Here is a 14,047-nt window from a genome sequence, read left to right on the forward strand (position 1 = left end):
GCCAATGCTAAACCTCCAAACCAGTATACAACAACACAAGGGATATCTTGCTAAAACTAATTAGACAGAACTTGTCGCAGCATAATCAAGAAGTTTTCAGTCAGCTTGTGCACCTCTCCAACAGGGGGCTTGGCTGGTTCACCGGCGCTTCGGCGCAAGCGATCCTGTCGCTTCGCCCTGCGTCGCCTTTCAGCCTCGATAGGATCCATCTCGTCTTCCTCCTGTGCCTCTGCTTCGTCATCGGATCCATCGTCGTATGCCATATCTTCAAGGTCTTCGCTGTCCAACCCGAAATCAGCCGAGTTAAAATTCATACCGGCTGGCATCAAGTCGTTTCCAGCATGTCCCTCTGCGGCCATCTTTTGTCGTGTCTTGTCGTTGTGCCACTTCTTTCTGGCTTCTTGCCATGCAATAAGCGAGTTGATCTCTGCCATCGCCTTCTCCTTATCTAAAACTCCAGCACTCACGCCGCCCTCAAACAATGCATTGACATTAAGAGTTCCATTCTTTGGGCCCTTACGCAAGAACTCCAGAATACCCTCAATCCAGCCCATGAGCTGGGTAAAGAGGCCGTTGTCATGTGTGTGAACTTCATGCACAAATTTGTAAAAGTTGTGTTCATGACGCTGGCACAGATCAATGAAGGCCTGTACAGTCTGGTTGGGATCCGCTGAAGCATCCTGCTCTCTGCACTTGTCGACAACCTATACTCATATTAATTCATGTCTCGATTTTGAAAGAGTTATGCTTCTTACCTGAATCATGTCATCGATAAACACGGCAAAGTCTGTAACACTGTTGTACACGTTTGCGGACTTGTAAACTCGCACAAGCGGCTCATAGAAGATCGTGAACAGATCACGGAAGAGCTGCAGAGTTACTGGCTCTTCAATCAATTGCAGCATCATCTCCTTATCGCGCTGCCTTGTGCACAGCTTCAGGTACTGCTTCATGTAAGAGAAGAGTTGAGCTCCCTGGCGTAGCTCCTCATCAACGTTCTCCACTGCATTGTTGAAAGCAACATATGCGTTATAGAGTCGTTGGATCTGCTCCCCTGTAAGTCCTGGCTCGATGAGATCGGATCTCATAACAGCCACAATAATGTCCACATCATCAGCCTCAGCTTCCTCGCGAATAGCAATCTTAATATGCTCCTCCGCGTGTGTGTACTTGTAAAGCTTTTGGGAGAAAACAGGATCGTCGATCTTGGTAGCGAGAATATCGATCGACTTTTGGAAACTCTTGATTCCATCGTTCAGTGTCAGGGAGAAGATTCTCTGCATCAATGACCGTGTGCCGAATGGCTGAGCCAGGAAGATATCGAGAACAGCTGACATAACGGCCGCCGGATTTGCAATTCTGATAACGTTCTTGATGACTGAGTATGGGATAAGAGAGTGAATACGTCTGGCTTGGGCAAAGAGCTCAGGGGAGTTGTCTTCGGCAAGGAAGAGATGATAGATGACGGCAGCAATCTCGATACGAAGCCACTCGGCAAATTTTCGATACTGGATACTAAGATCCTGAATAGTCTCCTTTTCCTTGATTTCCTGGAATAGCATAGTAAGTCCGTTTCGCTCCACAATGTCGCGGCGGAACCTGCAATATGTTAGCTTGCATTCAACACTGGTACGTGAAAAGACTCACTGTTCCATGTACTCATCAAGTTCGGCAGCTCGCTTCCTTGCGATTTCATAGAATTGCTTTTGCTCTTGCATGCGCTTCTCATCTAACGCCTTCCTACGAATGATATCCTCAACATCATCGTCTGTCGGAGTAATGGGCTCGCCACTCAGGAACTCTTGCATAGCATTGGTGTTGGCAAACTGGGGGTTATGTAGCAGAGATCTCAGGAACGCCCTCAGTGAAATTCTCTGGTTCTCACGCCACAAGACGATAGGTTGCTGTTAGTGTTAGTTTGAATCTGAAGCAAGACTGGGGATACGGCACTCACATCTGACTGGTCTGATTTATCAGAATCATGTCGGATAGCCGGACTCAATCTTCCTCCCTCGGTGGACACCCGAGGAGACGGGAGCCTTGGGGAGTTAAGTCCCTTTGATCTATTCGATCGGAACGAGGCAGAAGAGTCCTTCTTGCGGTGGCCTGTAAAATGTTAGCCACTGCCACAGTTTATCATAAAAGAGATGGGTCGCACCAGGTGATAGCATGGACGTATAACCGTTCGGTCTCGTCGAGACAGATGAGATAGAGGAAGCATCCGAATCATTCCCATTGCTGAACATGGATGTGAAAGCGATTGTTGTCGTTGTGTCGGACTTGTTCTTCTTGGGCATTTCAGGTACCACACGACCGGGAAGCTCTGTACGCAGTCGGCTGTGGAGTTTTGCAAAGTCGCTGTACCTTCGTCCAACAAAATGCTCCAACTCTCCCTTCTTCTTGATACGCAAGATAAACTCAGCATGCTTGTGCTTTCGGATCGTGTGCTTAACCTGGGTAACTCTCACGCCGGCGACATTGACGTCCCAGCCATTGATGTAGTTGCCCTCGGGCATTGTATGCATCACGCCCGTCTCGATGGCATTGCTATCTACAATCTCAATCTCGGAGAATCGGATGCGCTCTTCGAAACCAGATGATGTTCCAATTCCGGAGACCATCATTAGCTCAACGAGTTTCCTAGCCTTGATGGCAAGCTTCCGTCGCTTCGTCTCCTCCAAACGATCTTCTGAAGATGAGATTTGCTTTCCCGCGAAGGACTCGAGGAACTATATCATGTCAGCTTCGGCTGTTTGTTATCGTGTATGCCCATTACTCACCACCTGGAGTTTGTCCTGCCAAAACTCCTTCTCGCGCGCCTTGTCTAGGAAAGGAAAGTCGCGAATATGATGGACAAAGATATATCGCAGAATAGGCAGTTCGGACTCCTCAGGGGGGACCTCGCCTTGGTCGGATCGAAACGGTGCGCCGAAGCGTTGCAGTGCCGTTGTGGAATTGAGTTCGTTGATCTCCCACTTCACCTGCTCAGATATAAGCTCTCTCTTGAGGTCTGGGGTATAGAACGTTAGCTGGGTTCATATAACAAAGCGCATTACAACTCACAGTGCTCTTGTTTTCCAGTTAGTGCCTGGCCAGCAGTCAGCGTGGCATCTTGTTTTGTGCGGACAGGCAAGTCGATGGTAGACGGAGCTGGAGGAGCAGCGCCCTCGACAACTGCGGGCGTATCTCCGGTCTCAGCAGCCATGGCCAGGATGCGGGAGCGTGTCGTGTTCTGTTGTGTAGTGTAGGTTTTGGTGTAAATTAGGGACAAATCGAGGATAAAAGAGGTCGCTCGTCACTATAGATTCGTAGGATATAGGTAGGATGAAGTGTTCAAGTCGTCGATCGTGGAATTTGGGGTATATTATTTCCGCCCGAACGATTGTTGCTTTGATGGGGTTCGGTGGACTACCTTATGGCGGGGCAGAGCTGCAGTCAGTCAGCTTTAGTGATAAACTAATGGGTGCAGCTACGTAATGCTTGTTCCGGGGTATCACCAACATACAAAACAGTTTTTCAGTCTCTTTCAAACAGACAGTCAATCGGAAATGATGACGCTTCACTTCTTTGCAGCCCGTCTCAACCTTATAAAGCATTTGTCGCTCTGGACACTTGCGTGTGTTAAGCGCCAAAATCGAGGGGCATGACGTGTGTCGCCAAGCACCAAGCCACTCGCCCAGACTCTCACAACCCTGCTTTTCGGGTCCTTTTTGCCGTACCATGGATGCGTGGCATGGGACTCAAAAATTACCATGACTACTCTGTACTCAACTGCAAAGTCTTTTTTTTTTTGGGGGGTGTACGTACGGTAGTTCTATGGATGGTTACAATAGTCTAACTCAAGGCAGTTAACGTAAGGCTGAGTACATGGTACGGTAAATGATCAATGACAGCAACACGAAGAGGCTTCTAAACATTACAAACTTCAATGTTAGTGCCAAGCCACATTGACCATTCGGGAACTTACCTGCTGTAAGATAAGGCATGACTACAGACTCGATACTGCATATAACTTTGCACCGTTTGTTCAAAGTACCTACTGTTACAGCGTCTTTCGCCAAATTAACTTGCTTTGATACCGAAACAAGCGGCTGATCCTCCTTGTTGATCCAAATATTACAATCAATTACAACACAAAATCCATGACACGGAGAATCCCCCCGTCATGCGTTCACATCGTAGCCGCTGGTCAACTTGGACCATGCAAAGCCGCAAAAAAAGGAAAAAGACAAACTGAATTTCGTACCCAATCCCGATATTACGAGTGGACCAATCATCAACTGAAAAAAAGAAGAAAATACAGACATGGTATAATCTTTCACCCCGCCACGTTGAGTTACGCAACGTCAAGTCTGTGCTTTATTGGTTAGGATAACTCGGGTTAGCATCTAAGAATTTGCTATGGTACGTGCTGACCAGCATATTTTCGATTGTCACGTAAAGTTTCAGAGGTCAAGCGAGCTTTTCTACTTGTCTTTTGGCAATATTGGACAACTTGGGGTAACCCTGTTTCGAGAAATAAGGTATCTCACAAGACCAAGTAAGCTGCATTCTGTGATGCTTCATCTAAAGCACGGTTCACGGAGAACACTCGGCCTTGCCTTGACAAGCTCTCCGAGCCTGACCAGAACGAGTATGTGCTCCTTGGCGGTCCTGGCCAAAGCAAAGCTGAGCCAAACAATTTCGAGACGACCTCCGGGTCACGGCTCGGCAGTGGGGATGTGTGACACGGAGGCTCCGAAGTGTGGCGCCGGCTGCGGCTCGGCGCATGAGTAGTTGCTTGCCAATCTGCCTACGCCTTACATACATGGGTTGGCAAAGGTCATTAGGTCTCATTGCGTAAGTATTTGCCAGATATTGAGAGTAATGATGGCATCGAACTGCGCAATTACACAAAGTTTCAACGCTGCAAAGTTTTGTAGATGTAAGGTTGCCATGGTCTTATCTTTAATTACTACCACCTAGGTACTATAACAGATCACTATAGGCCCGACCATGGTCTTGATCAATTGTAGGTGGAGGAAAGTTCCGTCGCATCTTAATCAATACTGTATCAAGCTATAAACAAGGGAAGTCTCTGTCTCAACTGACTTAGCGGCCTGATCGTGATCATGGTCAAGGCTTGTGTCGTTTATACGATATATGATAGTCTGGAGTAAGGATGTCAGAATTTAGAGGAACAATGACGCATTACAGAACGAGGAGAGGGCAAAAGCGTCACGACAGCAACTATATAAAGAGTCAACATAAGAATTCAACAAGATTATAAGCTGTATTAAGAAAAGTGAACATGTAACTCCCAACCTATTGCAGTCTGGTGCTCTCGCTGACTTTATCCTCTACTGAAATCTTCAGGTAAAAGAAACAGCACTGTGTGGTATTACCTTCTCCCCTTTCTTTCGTTTTACCAGCTCTCTTCTTGTTGGATACGATATCCAATCTATAAATAGACAAAGGAAATAATGTGATATGCGCGCTACTGTATGTCATAAATCATGGGGTATCGAATAAGAAAAAGCAAGCAATGTTGAGCACCAGCATCAAAGCTCATCAAAAGCACGTAGGTCATCACCTCTATGCTTCGGCGTATGCGCTGGCTTTCTCTTCAAATATGGCGACTCGCTTCTCTCATGTCGCTGGAGCGGCAGTGATGTATACCCTGCTTCTTTATGCGACTCAATGATAGACTCTGCAAGTCGTGGCGTGCCTGAGCTACCCTCTCCCATTCCCGCGCTGTTTAGCGATACATAGTGCGCGCCAACAAACAGAATCACCACTGCCAAGAATACGACTGTGATGCAGATCATTATGGCCCTCAGCCTCAGCCGCGTCTTGTCCTGCGATTCCTTGTCGTGACGTTCCCAGAGCTCGACTTGCTCTCGAACAATATCAACTCGATCACTCAGAGCACGGATCCTTGCGCGTCCGTCCTGAACACGTGTTGTGAGTGATTCAATATTCTCTTGGTGTTCTTTAAACTGCCCCATCGCTGCGATTTGCGACGTGATATCATCTTCAATCTCGCAGGCGTCCTTCTCAAAGTTTCCGTGTATGCTCTGAGATTCCTCGGCCAGCTCCTTCAACGCAGAAACGGTCGATTGGAGGGCAGTCATCTTTTCAAGTACGGCATAGTATGTCTCGTCGAGTCGCCGTGCCGTTGATGTAGAGAAAGTGCCTAGTTCGACCAACGACTGCTTCAAGCCCCTGGATGGGTCAGCGATATGCCACGACGTGCAGAAAAGTGGACGGCAGCTTACTCGACCTGCAAGGATGTCTTGACCTTCTCTTCTTGTATCCTTTCTCTGCTCGCCTTGGGTTCTACCGGTGCGGGAACGCTAACGACCTTATTCTCCTCTTCCCTCGACAGCATCAAGCTCGGCCTCCGACTCTGGTCGGGGCTCATATAAGGTGTTACGCCTTCCGATCGCGGCATGATGTCTACTGATGCTCTGCTCTGGTATAGCGAGTTCGGAGATAGAGGATGGGAGATGGAGATGTGGTGTGCATGCGAAGCGCGGTCCTCATTATATCGATCGCGTTCCTTCTCCTTTCTGCGGTTGAGCTTGACAGGCGACGCGAGTTCGGTAATGGATCGCTTAAGCTGGTGACGACCACCAGATCGTATGCTTGAAACTGAGTTGACAGAGTCTCTGGGACTCGTAAGGCCTGCGGAGGCCATGGCGTGAGCAATGGAGCGTTATTTGTCAAATCTGAACTGGGTTGGGTTGGATTGGGTTGCCGTGTGGCCGATCCCGATTCGTTCTTGCGTGCAGGTGCGTGCAGCGGCAGTCAGTCGAGAATGGAAAAAGTCTATGTACTGCTACGCCTGGACCCTGTGACGCATGAGGTGTGGGTTACCCAAGCCAAAAAAGAGGGCTTCTGGAAGTTGATTTCCTGACTTTGTTTGCGTGGTTACATCAGGCGATCGTCGAATGGTCAACTTGGGAGATGGTTTAGTGGATCCGTAGGTCGGCAGTTTCACATGTCATTGCCGCACAGAGCAGAGGCAGAGAGGATACCATCTCCACACAAGGTCAAGCTTTCGATATTAGCACCCGAATACGTTTTTTGATAGACACTAAAGATAGAATCATGTAGATACGAGCTGCCGATGGTCATTACTGAGATGCTTTTGCATATGCTGCCACCTTTGACATTTCAGGTTTTATCGCAATTACCATTACCCACAGTATCATCCAGTTGGCATGTTCGTCATTCATCAAGGTGATAAGAGCTTGCAACGAAACCAAGGAAAGTTGTGTTCGTCAACTTGACACCTCAATTATATTAGCAACTTTTACATATACTCCTGACTTAAAACTAGCAGTCGGTCTTTAGATTCTTCATTATAGCATACAGATTAACAACGGAGGCCTCTACTTGGAGTTGAAGTAGCCGAGATTGAACAAAGTTCTGATCATCAAGACTACGCTCAAATTGCAAGCGAAAACAAACGCAATTAGTAGACAGTCACACAATCTCGAGAAACCTAATCTTCAATCTTCTACCAGGATCCGTACTAGTCGCATATTCCAACGCCGAGGTATATTGTGCTGCTTCCAAGGTCCCTAACCTATACTTTTCGTTGCAAGTTGTAGTCTGAGGTATGCCGCATCGTAAAAAAATCATAATGTTGTCGGTATTATGTATGTCTTTTCCCCCCATTGCCCCATCAGCCCAGCTCAAGAGATCGCACCATCTCGTTTAGGAGTTGATCAGCTTGTTGCGTTTCTCCTTGCGCTTTAGTCGCTCGACTCGCTTCTTGTGCATCTTCTCGGCCATCTTCTCGTATCTCTCCTTCTCCTCCTTCTTTGCTCGCTTTTCCTTGATGGCCTGGACCTTGCGCTATTTCCGTGGTTAGATCATGGCACTTTACGCAGACAAGCAGAATCTTTTGATGCTTACCTGTCGCTCTTCCTCCTTCTCTTCCTTCATCTCCTTTTCCTTAGTTTTGATTTGGATCATGATTGCGCGCTCTTGCGATCGCTTCTCATAAGATTTCAGGCCAGAGGTAGGTCGGAAAGCCTTCTTGGGAGCATGCCATTGCTTGCCTGTAGGGTGGTTAGCGTGTGGAACTTTGCCGTCGCGCGCAACATCGAGGGATTATCTCACCATTCTTGCGCATGCCCAAGGTCTTCTCGGCCGCCGGAGCGGGGGTCAGGTTTGTGTTTTCCGTATCAGACATGTTGTTGATGCTTGTCTGTTCTTGATAGCAAGGCGTGTCGTTTCAGCGATCTTCGCACGCCTTCACCAAATTTTCTGCCAGTCAAAAAAAGTTACAGCGGGGCATCATTTTTCAGGCGGTGAGTAAGCAGACAAAAGGTGTGGCTGTGCTCATGTCGATTGTGGCACAAATCCAGGGTCCAGATGGACGGGATGATTACCCCCACACTTTAAGTAAGGGGTAGATACTAAGGGGCGATCTTGCGTCGCTTCGTGCTTCTGTTTCATTGTCTGGACACTGCTGCCCCCTTCAACTGGAGTCTAATAGTCAATGGCTTCGGCTTTCCTCTGGCCCGTCGACACCCTATAGTTTGACATGTCTTGATCGTTGGAGCTGACGATTTCTTCAATAATGTTCCCTACTGTCCCACTTGGCTTTCAGTCTAGGGAGAGTTATACGCTATTGGCTACAGTCTTCAGCTGTGAACTTGTAAGCCTCAAATCCATCCGCCCACCCATTGATCCCTCTTGTGCAGTGACTGGGTTTCCCGACTTGCAGGATCTTAACGTGGCTTTGAGTTCGACGCATGGAAGCTAAGGGCGGATACACTGATCAATTGATGTGATTGGAGCAGGGTCAAGTGCAATTCGTATTGCAGGAACTGCATGTTCGTTTACGTATAGGTCATAAGGGCCTATCCAAGTATAGCACATATGCAACAAGGGAGATAGCCTGGCCGAGGCAGAATTGTGAAGAGCCTATCACTGACGAGAAGCCAGCAGCCGGTATACGTGTTTTTATGTCTGGTTAATTACTGTCATTTCCAGATTTCAGCGTGCAAATTATCATGCATCAACTTGTCGAAACATTGGGCGACAGAGACATCCAATTCACATGTGTGGAGAGACAAGCCCTAACCATGGAAAACGATGCTGGCAAACAAGACTTGGACGAAGGACAGCATGAACACCTATAAATGAGCGCTTATACATACATAGTAAGCATTGAACCGTTCGACTCGTCGCAAATAACATGACAATGTCATAGTGGGACATGTCTGATGCGGGTTTGGAAACCAGATTAGGCCTTGTTACTTCGGTATGGCGGCCGAATCCTACCTCGAGATGGATGACATGCCATGGGACCCATAGCAAAGATCAAAGCCCAGCCCGCCCACGAAATGACGATGAACCAGCGTGTGCTAAATTCGGGTACGGTATTTCTTAGCTCCATCAATACAGTATACATACGATGCTTTCCTTTGTGATGGGAGCCTAGGAGCAACTATCTGTCAATATTGCCCCGAGGCCTCCTTCACCGCAACGCAGGGAGATGGAGTTCATGACGGAATGGAAAGGAAATCGTAATTAGCTGGGCAAATTGGCTTATAACGGTCGTGATAATAATAGGAATGACCGCGTGTCGAATGGCATTGCCTGGCTTTCTGTTGAGATAGTTGGCGAGATTGCTCATGCACGGAGAACAGAGGCTTCATTTCACTTCAACGGTCCCGCGAGGTTATTCGCGGACGAGCTGAGTAGCGGCAGGCTGAACTGAGATGCGATCTCGCAAGCCCTTTTTTCATGATTGTGAAATTGGCCTTTCATAAATACACTACACTGTGGAGCATGACGAGATGGACAGGGGAACTTGAAAGAAGGAGAATCCCTGTTGATAGTGACTTAGTTGGTGGAGTAGGCCCCATGAGAGAAACTGGCCATGAACCACCGAGTTTTGGTGAGACAAGAGGGATGGAAAAGAAAAGAAGACACGAGTTGTTGACCGCTACGAGTGACACTAACAATGCAGGCATCACATGCATGCAGCTTCGAAAAGTCGAGGTATCATGCGATTGACGCTGTAGTTTGTTTGCCAACACACAATCGTCACGACAACTGCAGATCAAACAGATGCAGCCGTCTTGTTCTTTGGGCAACTGCCAGGGCCTGCTTATTTTAGACGTTGAGAGTTCAGACAGACGTGTGCTCTATACCATGTTTGGTTAAATTTCCGATGCGCCAAGCGCCTTGCGATGAGTTCTGTCTGTGCATTGTTCGCGGATGTCGTCGGACATTGTTGTAGATCTGCCTGTTGACCGCTAATAATCATTTTCAAGATCAGTCAGTTCTTGGATACTGTGTATGCTATTATTTTATCGCTGCAATTAAACACCAGTAAATGCTGTCCCTGCTATAGCACAGGAAGAGTGTTGCCTGTAATCTCGACCATGGTATTTGTTAATATCCGGTTATGATCTATTGAAACGAACCGTGATAAAGTTGGGTCCATGTTTACCCCGTTACGATGTCTGACATCTTGTTTATTGAAAAGCAATGAGCCAAGGCCCATTGACAGCACGTAGACCGATGTTGTTGCCTCGGTGAATCTCACTTCACTTCTTGGACGAACAAGGCAATGTGTTTTCACAAGCGCCCTTCAATCCAGATCAAAGAAAGCCCAAGCCTCAATTGCATCCGTCATCAGCTGCCATGTTTTTCGAAAACCAAATCAAGGCAAGACTTTCAGGTACGTGTACCAGGGTGGGAACAGACAAGGGGACTTGCGGCTGTTCCTGACCCCGTGCGTAGCGAATGAGACGTTGAGCGAGCGAGGGCTGCAACAAGCAGAATTTATTGCCGCGCGATAGAAACGCAGAAAGCAAAACGAACCCATGCTTTTCTCATGCTGTCTGGTAAAACGATTCTCACATCAAGTACAATAACTGTTGAAATATCAGTAATGACCCATCTGTCAATATCTAAAACTGGACGCTTCTAGCCTTGTTATCAGAACGCTCGGACAAATAACCAGGGCGGTACGTAATCTTCAAGACCTGGTCGATAGATCATGGAGACTAGTCTGGGGTTGGCTTTGTTGTGATCGTGTCCTGTCCTGCCTCGTAACTTGTATCGTGATCAGGATGGGCCATTTTATCCTTGACAAATCTCAGAAAGAAATGGACGAGAACATGGCCAACCCCAGCAAAGCTTGCAAAAGCAAAATATCACTGCGAGACCATGTTGTACCATAGTACAGTATCGTATTCCCTGGCCTCTTGCATAGCGGTTGAAGACTGGTTCTAGCCCCGATTCATCATGCAGCCATGTCTCAACTGTACGATGGTTTGACGGCCGGTGTTAAGTCGTGAGGGAGTGGGCAGAGATGCACAGTGCAGTACGCGTATTCGTACGTAGATAGCTAGGTATTGATGTCTATCTGTAGAGATAAACTTGCTTTGTTTTTAGCAATGCCTGTCTGTTTGGTGGAAAGCCCAGCGATATCGCGATCTAAAGCCTATGGCTGTCATACGGGAACTATCGTATCTTCAAGTTCCTAGCGTTGATATGATGTTTTGATAGATACTTGCCTGCTGATCCAGACCCCCTTTCTGAAGATCGATCTGTCTATTAACTTAGTGGCTGCCTGCTACAACAGCCCACTGGTCTCTCGGTGAATATGATTGGGCTTCAACTTACACGAGATCTAGGGACATTTGTGTATGGGTTGCAAAAGCCGCTTCAAGCTGGGAAACGACGAGAATGGCCTGCACAAAGCTGATATGTCTTTCTGTAATGCTCAAGCCGATAACGCACCAGAAATCCGCTCATCAGGACAGACTTTCCTCTCAGTACGAGATGGAATTTTTTGCTTTTGCCTAGCCAACTGTATGCTTTCGTGTGGATGTTTCGTCATCTCAAACGAGAAACACTTCTTTTTTTATGCATGAAGCTGACTCAGTGTCCTGCATTGTTTTTTTTTGTATACCAATAGTCGCCAACTGTTTGTTATCCAAATCCGTGCCTGGTGCTGACCATCCTATGGTAGTAATACTCATTGCAACTTACCCGGTCGTTAATTGACTGGGGTCTCTCTTCTCGAGGTATTATCATATGAAGACCGGCTTAAGAGCCTTCAATCCTGTTGGGCTATTGGGATACGCCATTGTAATATGGCAAGAAGTAAGTTTATGGTAACCGGCTGTGAGCCAAGACTGTCCGTACTTGGTTTTGAGCTGTCTGCGCAACCGCCAAGGCCGTTGGATTGTCGCGGCCGGCCATGAAGCAAGACATCGTGCCGCCCGCTGCAACCGTTACTCACCTCCACTTCTCGTTCGCCTCCCCCGCTCTCCCTCGAGGTCATTATCCTGGCAAAAGCGGCTGGCGAAGAATAGAAGATCTTCAAGAGTGACGGAGCACATTGCGAGTACAATATCTCGCAGACCAGGCAGTGTTGTCGTTCCGTGCTCTAACAGATTCATGATTTGCGCTTAATGTCACTTGCTCCCGGTTGTTCGCCTGCATTCCCGTCATGGCCTGGTTCGTTTGCGCTTCTTCACGAACGTGCTGGTGCAGGTACAAAACTGCACGTAGTGTACTGAGGGATCACAGCCGGGATCCTAGAAGGCCCTGCTGAGAAACAATAGCGAATAGCAGAGGCCTAAGATGCCTATACAGAGCTGCGCCTACTGTAGTGCTTAGTGCCGGGAGAACAAAGGACCAGACAGGGATGGTCTAACCTGCGAGGTCACAGTGCAGATGTGGGCAGGCATGGAGTATCATGTGCCGATATTGACAGTACCTGTCATGAAATGGTGACCGCCATGAACAGATTGTGTGTGTAACGGCTGTCAGTGAAGATCAATCTCCACGATGGTATTGCTGTCCTGTTTCAGTAAGATTAGGTGAGGACTCAGAGCGTTTGTTCATCTCTTGGAATAAACTTCGATACCCGGTTGATCCATGTTTTTGTCACATTGGCATGTTTAATAGAAGTGAATTAATCGACAGCTTCCAGCAGCATAATATGGTAATTCGCGATGTAATTATCGTCAACCAGTGAAGAAGTCAGCAGCGAGAATGACCGCCTCGATGTAATTTGCCCCAGCAAAGGACAACACAGTGCGGGTCTTTCATGCTCGGGGAGAGACCCACTGCCAAGCGGAGCAGAGGAGGTCCGGCCACCCCTGGCTCTCCAGGTACCGCACTGGAGAAAGGGAATCCATCATGGATGGATGGAAGTGAAGGGAAGGAAGGAAGGGGCCCGGACAAACGATGTAGGCGCTGGCGCTGGCATTGTCTGAGTTATTCTCTCACATATCGCCCAAACCCAATGCTTCTGCCCTGGATACCTACAGTTGAATGCAACACACCAGATCGTATCTGTTATCGAAAAGAAGCATGGTTGATGAACCATGTCCCCATTGGGCTTCTGCGGCTTCTGTATTCGGCCACCCTGATTCCTCGATTCATGAACCGCCATCCATTGGCATCCACTCCAACCTTGGCACAGAGCACAGCACACACACAGCACAGCAGTGCACAACAACAGCAACAGCAACAGCACACACCACAGGCTGTTAACTAAGTAGAGTCCCTGAAGTGGCACCCCTTGATCAAGTCTTCGTATATGTCTCTGGCTAGTAGACAGGTCAGTCAGACTGTCCCGGCCAGGTACCTGGACTAGGGTATCCAACTCCAGTAAGGACTAGGGATTAGTTACAAGGAGCTAACCTAACCTAAAGACTTAGGACCAAGGGGGGCCAGGGCCTGGGGCCTGACCAAACTTGGAAGGAAGTGTCGAGGTACTAGAGACGCAGGTCCTCCTTCGCCATTTCCGGCGGTCTGCCTCCCTCCGTGTTGGTTGCAGCGGTACCTGCCTCGATGTACTCTAATCACAGTGGACCCCTTGCACTTGCACTTGCTAGACGTGGCTGAACACAAGTCCATTTGGCTTTCCCTCTCTTTAGACTCCACTACCTTTCGCTTGATCACGAAATCGCGTTTCTCCCCCCCCGTCCCGTCCCGTCTTCTCTTCTTCAACTCTCCGGCCTCACTTCAACAACAACGCCGCCTTTTGCGAGCGAAGAATCTTGTTCTTCCTCTT

General features: G+C 48.1%; 3 protein-coding genes across 3 annotated transcripts, besides 2 other annotated features; all 3 read right to left on the reverse strand.

The window, feature by feature from the left end:
* Nucleotides 1–56: 56 nt before the first annotated feature.
* Nucleotides 57–3,986, reverse strand: FPSE_04173 (uncharacterized protein; the record flags this gene model as incomplete). The annotated part of the gene is made up of 10 exons (XM_009257291.1): nucleotides 57–704; nucleotides 756–1,599; nucleotides 1,648–1,904; nucleotides 1,955–2,106; nucleotides 2,159–2,729; nucleotides 2,781–3,010; nucleotides 3,064–3,232; nucleotides 3,689–3,761; nucleotides 3,808–3,814; nucleotides 3,968–3,986. The coding sequence occupies 10 exons, from the start codon at nucleotides 3,984–3,986 to the stop codon at nucleotides 57–59; spliced, it is 2,970 nt and encodes a 989-aa protein (XP_009255566.1).
* A 1,554-nt stretch (nucleotides 3,987–5,540) lies between these two features.
* FPSE_04174 (uncharacterized protein) lies at nucleotides 5,541–6,679 on the reverse strand (the record flags this gene model as incomplete). Its single annotated transcript, XM_009257292.1, has 2 exons — nucleotides 5,541–6,204; nucleotides 6,258–6,679. 2 exons carry the CDS (start codon nucleotides 6,677–6,679, stop codon nucleotides 5,541–5,543), a joined length of 1,086 nt encoding a protein of 361 aa, XP_009255567.1.
* A 1,025-nt stretch (nucleotides 6,680–7,704) lies between these two features.
* Nucleotides 7,705–8,185, reverse strand: FPSE_04175 (uncharacterized protein; the record flags this gene model as incomplete). Its single annotated transcript, XM_009257293.1, has 3 exons — nucleotides 7,705–7,845; nucleotides 7,906–8,051; nucleotides 8,113–8,185. 3 exons carry the CDS (start codon nucleotides 8,183–8,185, stop codon nucleotides 7,705–7,707), a joined length of 360 nt encoding a protein of 119 aa, XP_009255568.1.
* Nucleotides 7,912–7,947: a repeat region.
* A 5,268-nt stretch (nucleotides 8,186–13,453) lies between the features above and the next one.
* Nucleotides 13,454–13,508: a microsatellite.
* The last annotated feature ends 539 nt before the right edge of the window (nucleotides 13,509–14,047 follow it).

The sequence above is a fragment of the Fusarium pseudograminearum genome, chromosome 4, assembly GCF_000303195.2.
Source record: "Fusarium pseudograminearum CS3096 chromosome 4, whole genome shotgun sequence".
Taxonomy (NCBI): Eukaryota; Fungi; Ascomycota; class Sordariomycetes; order Hypocreales; family Nectriaceae; genus Fusarium; species Fusarium pseudograminearum.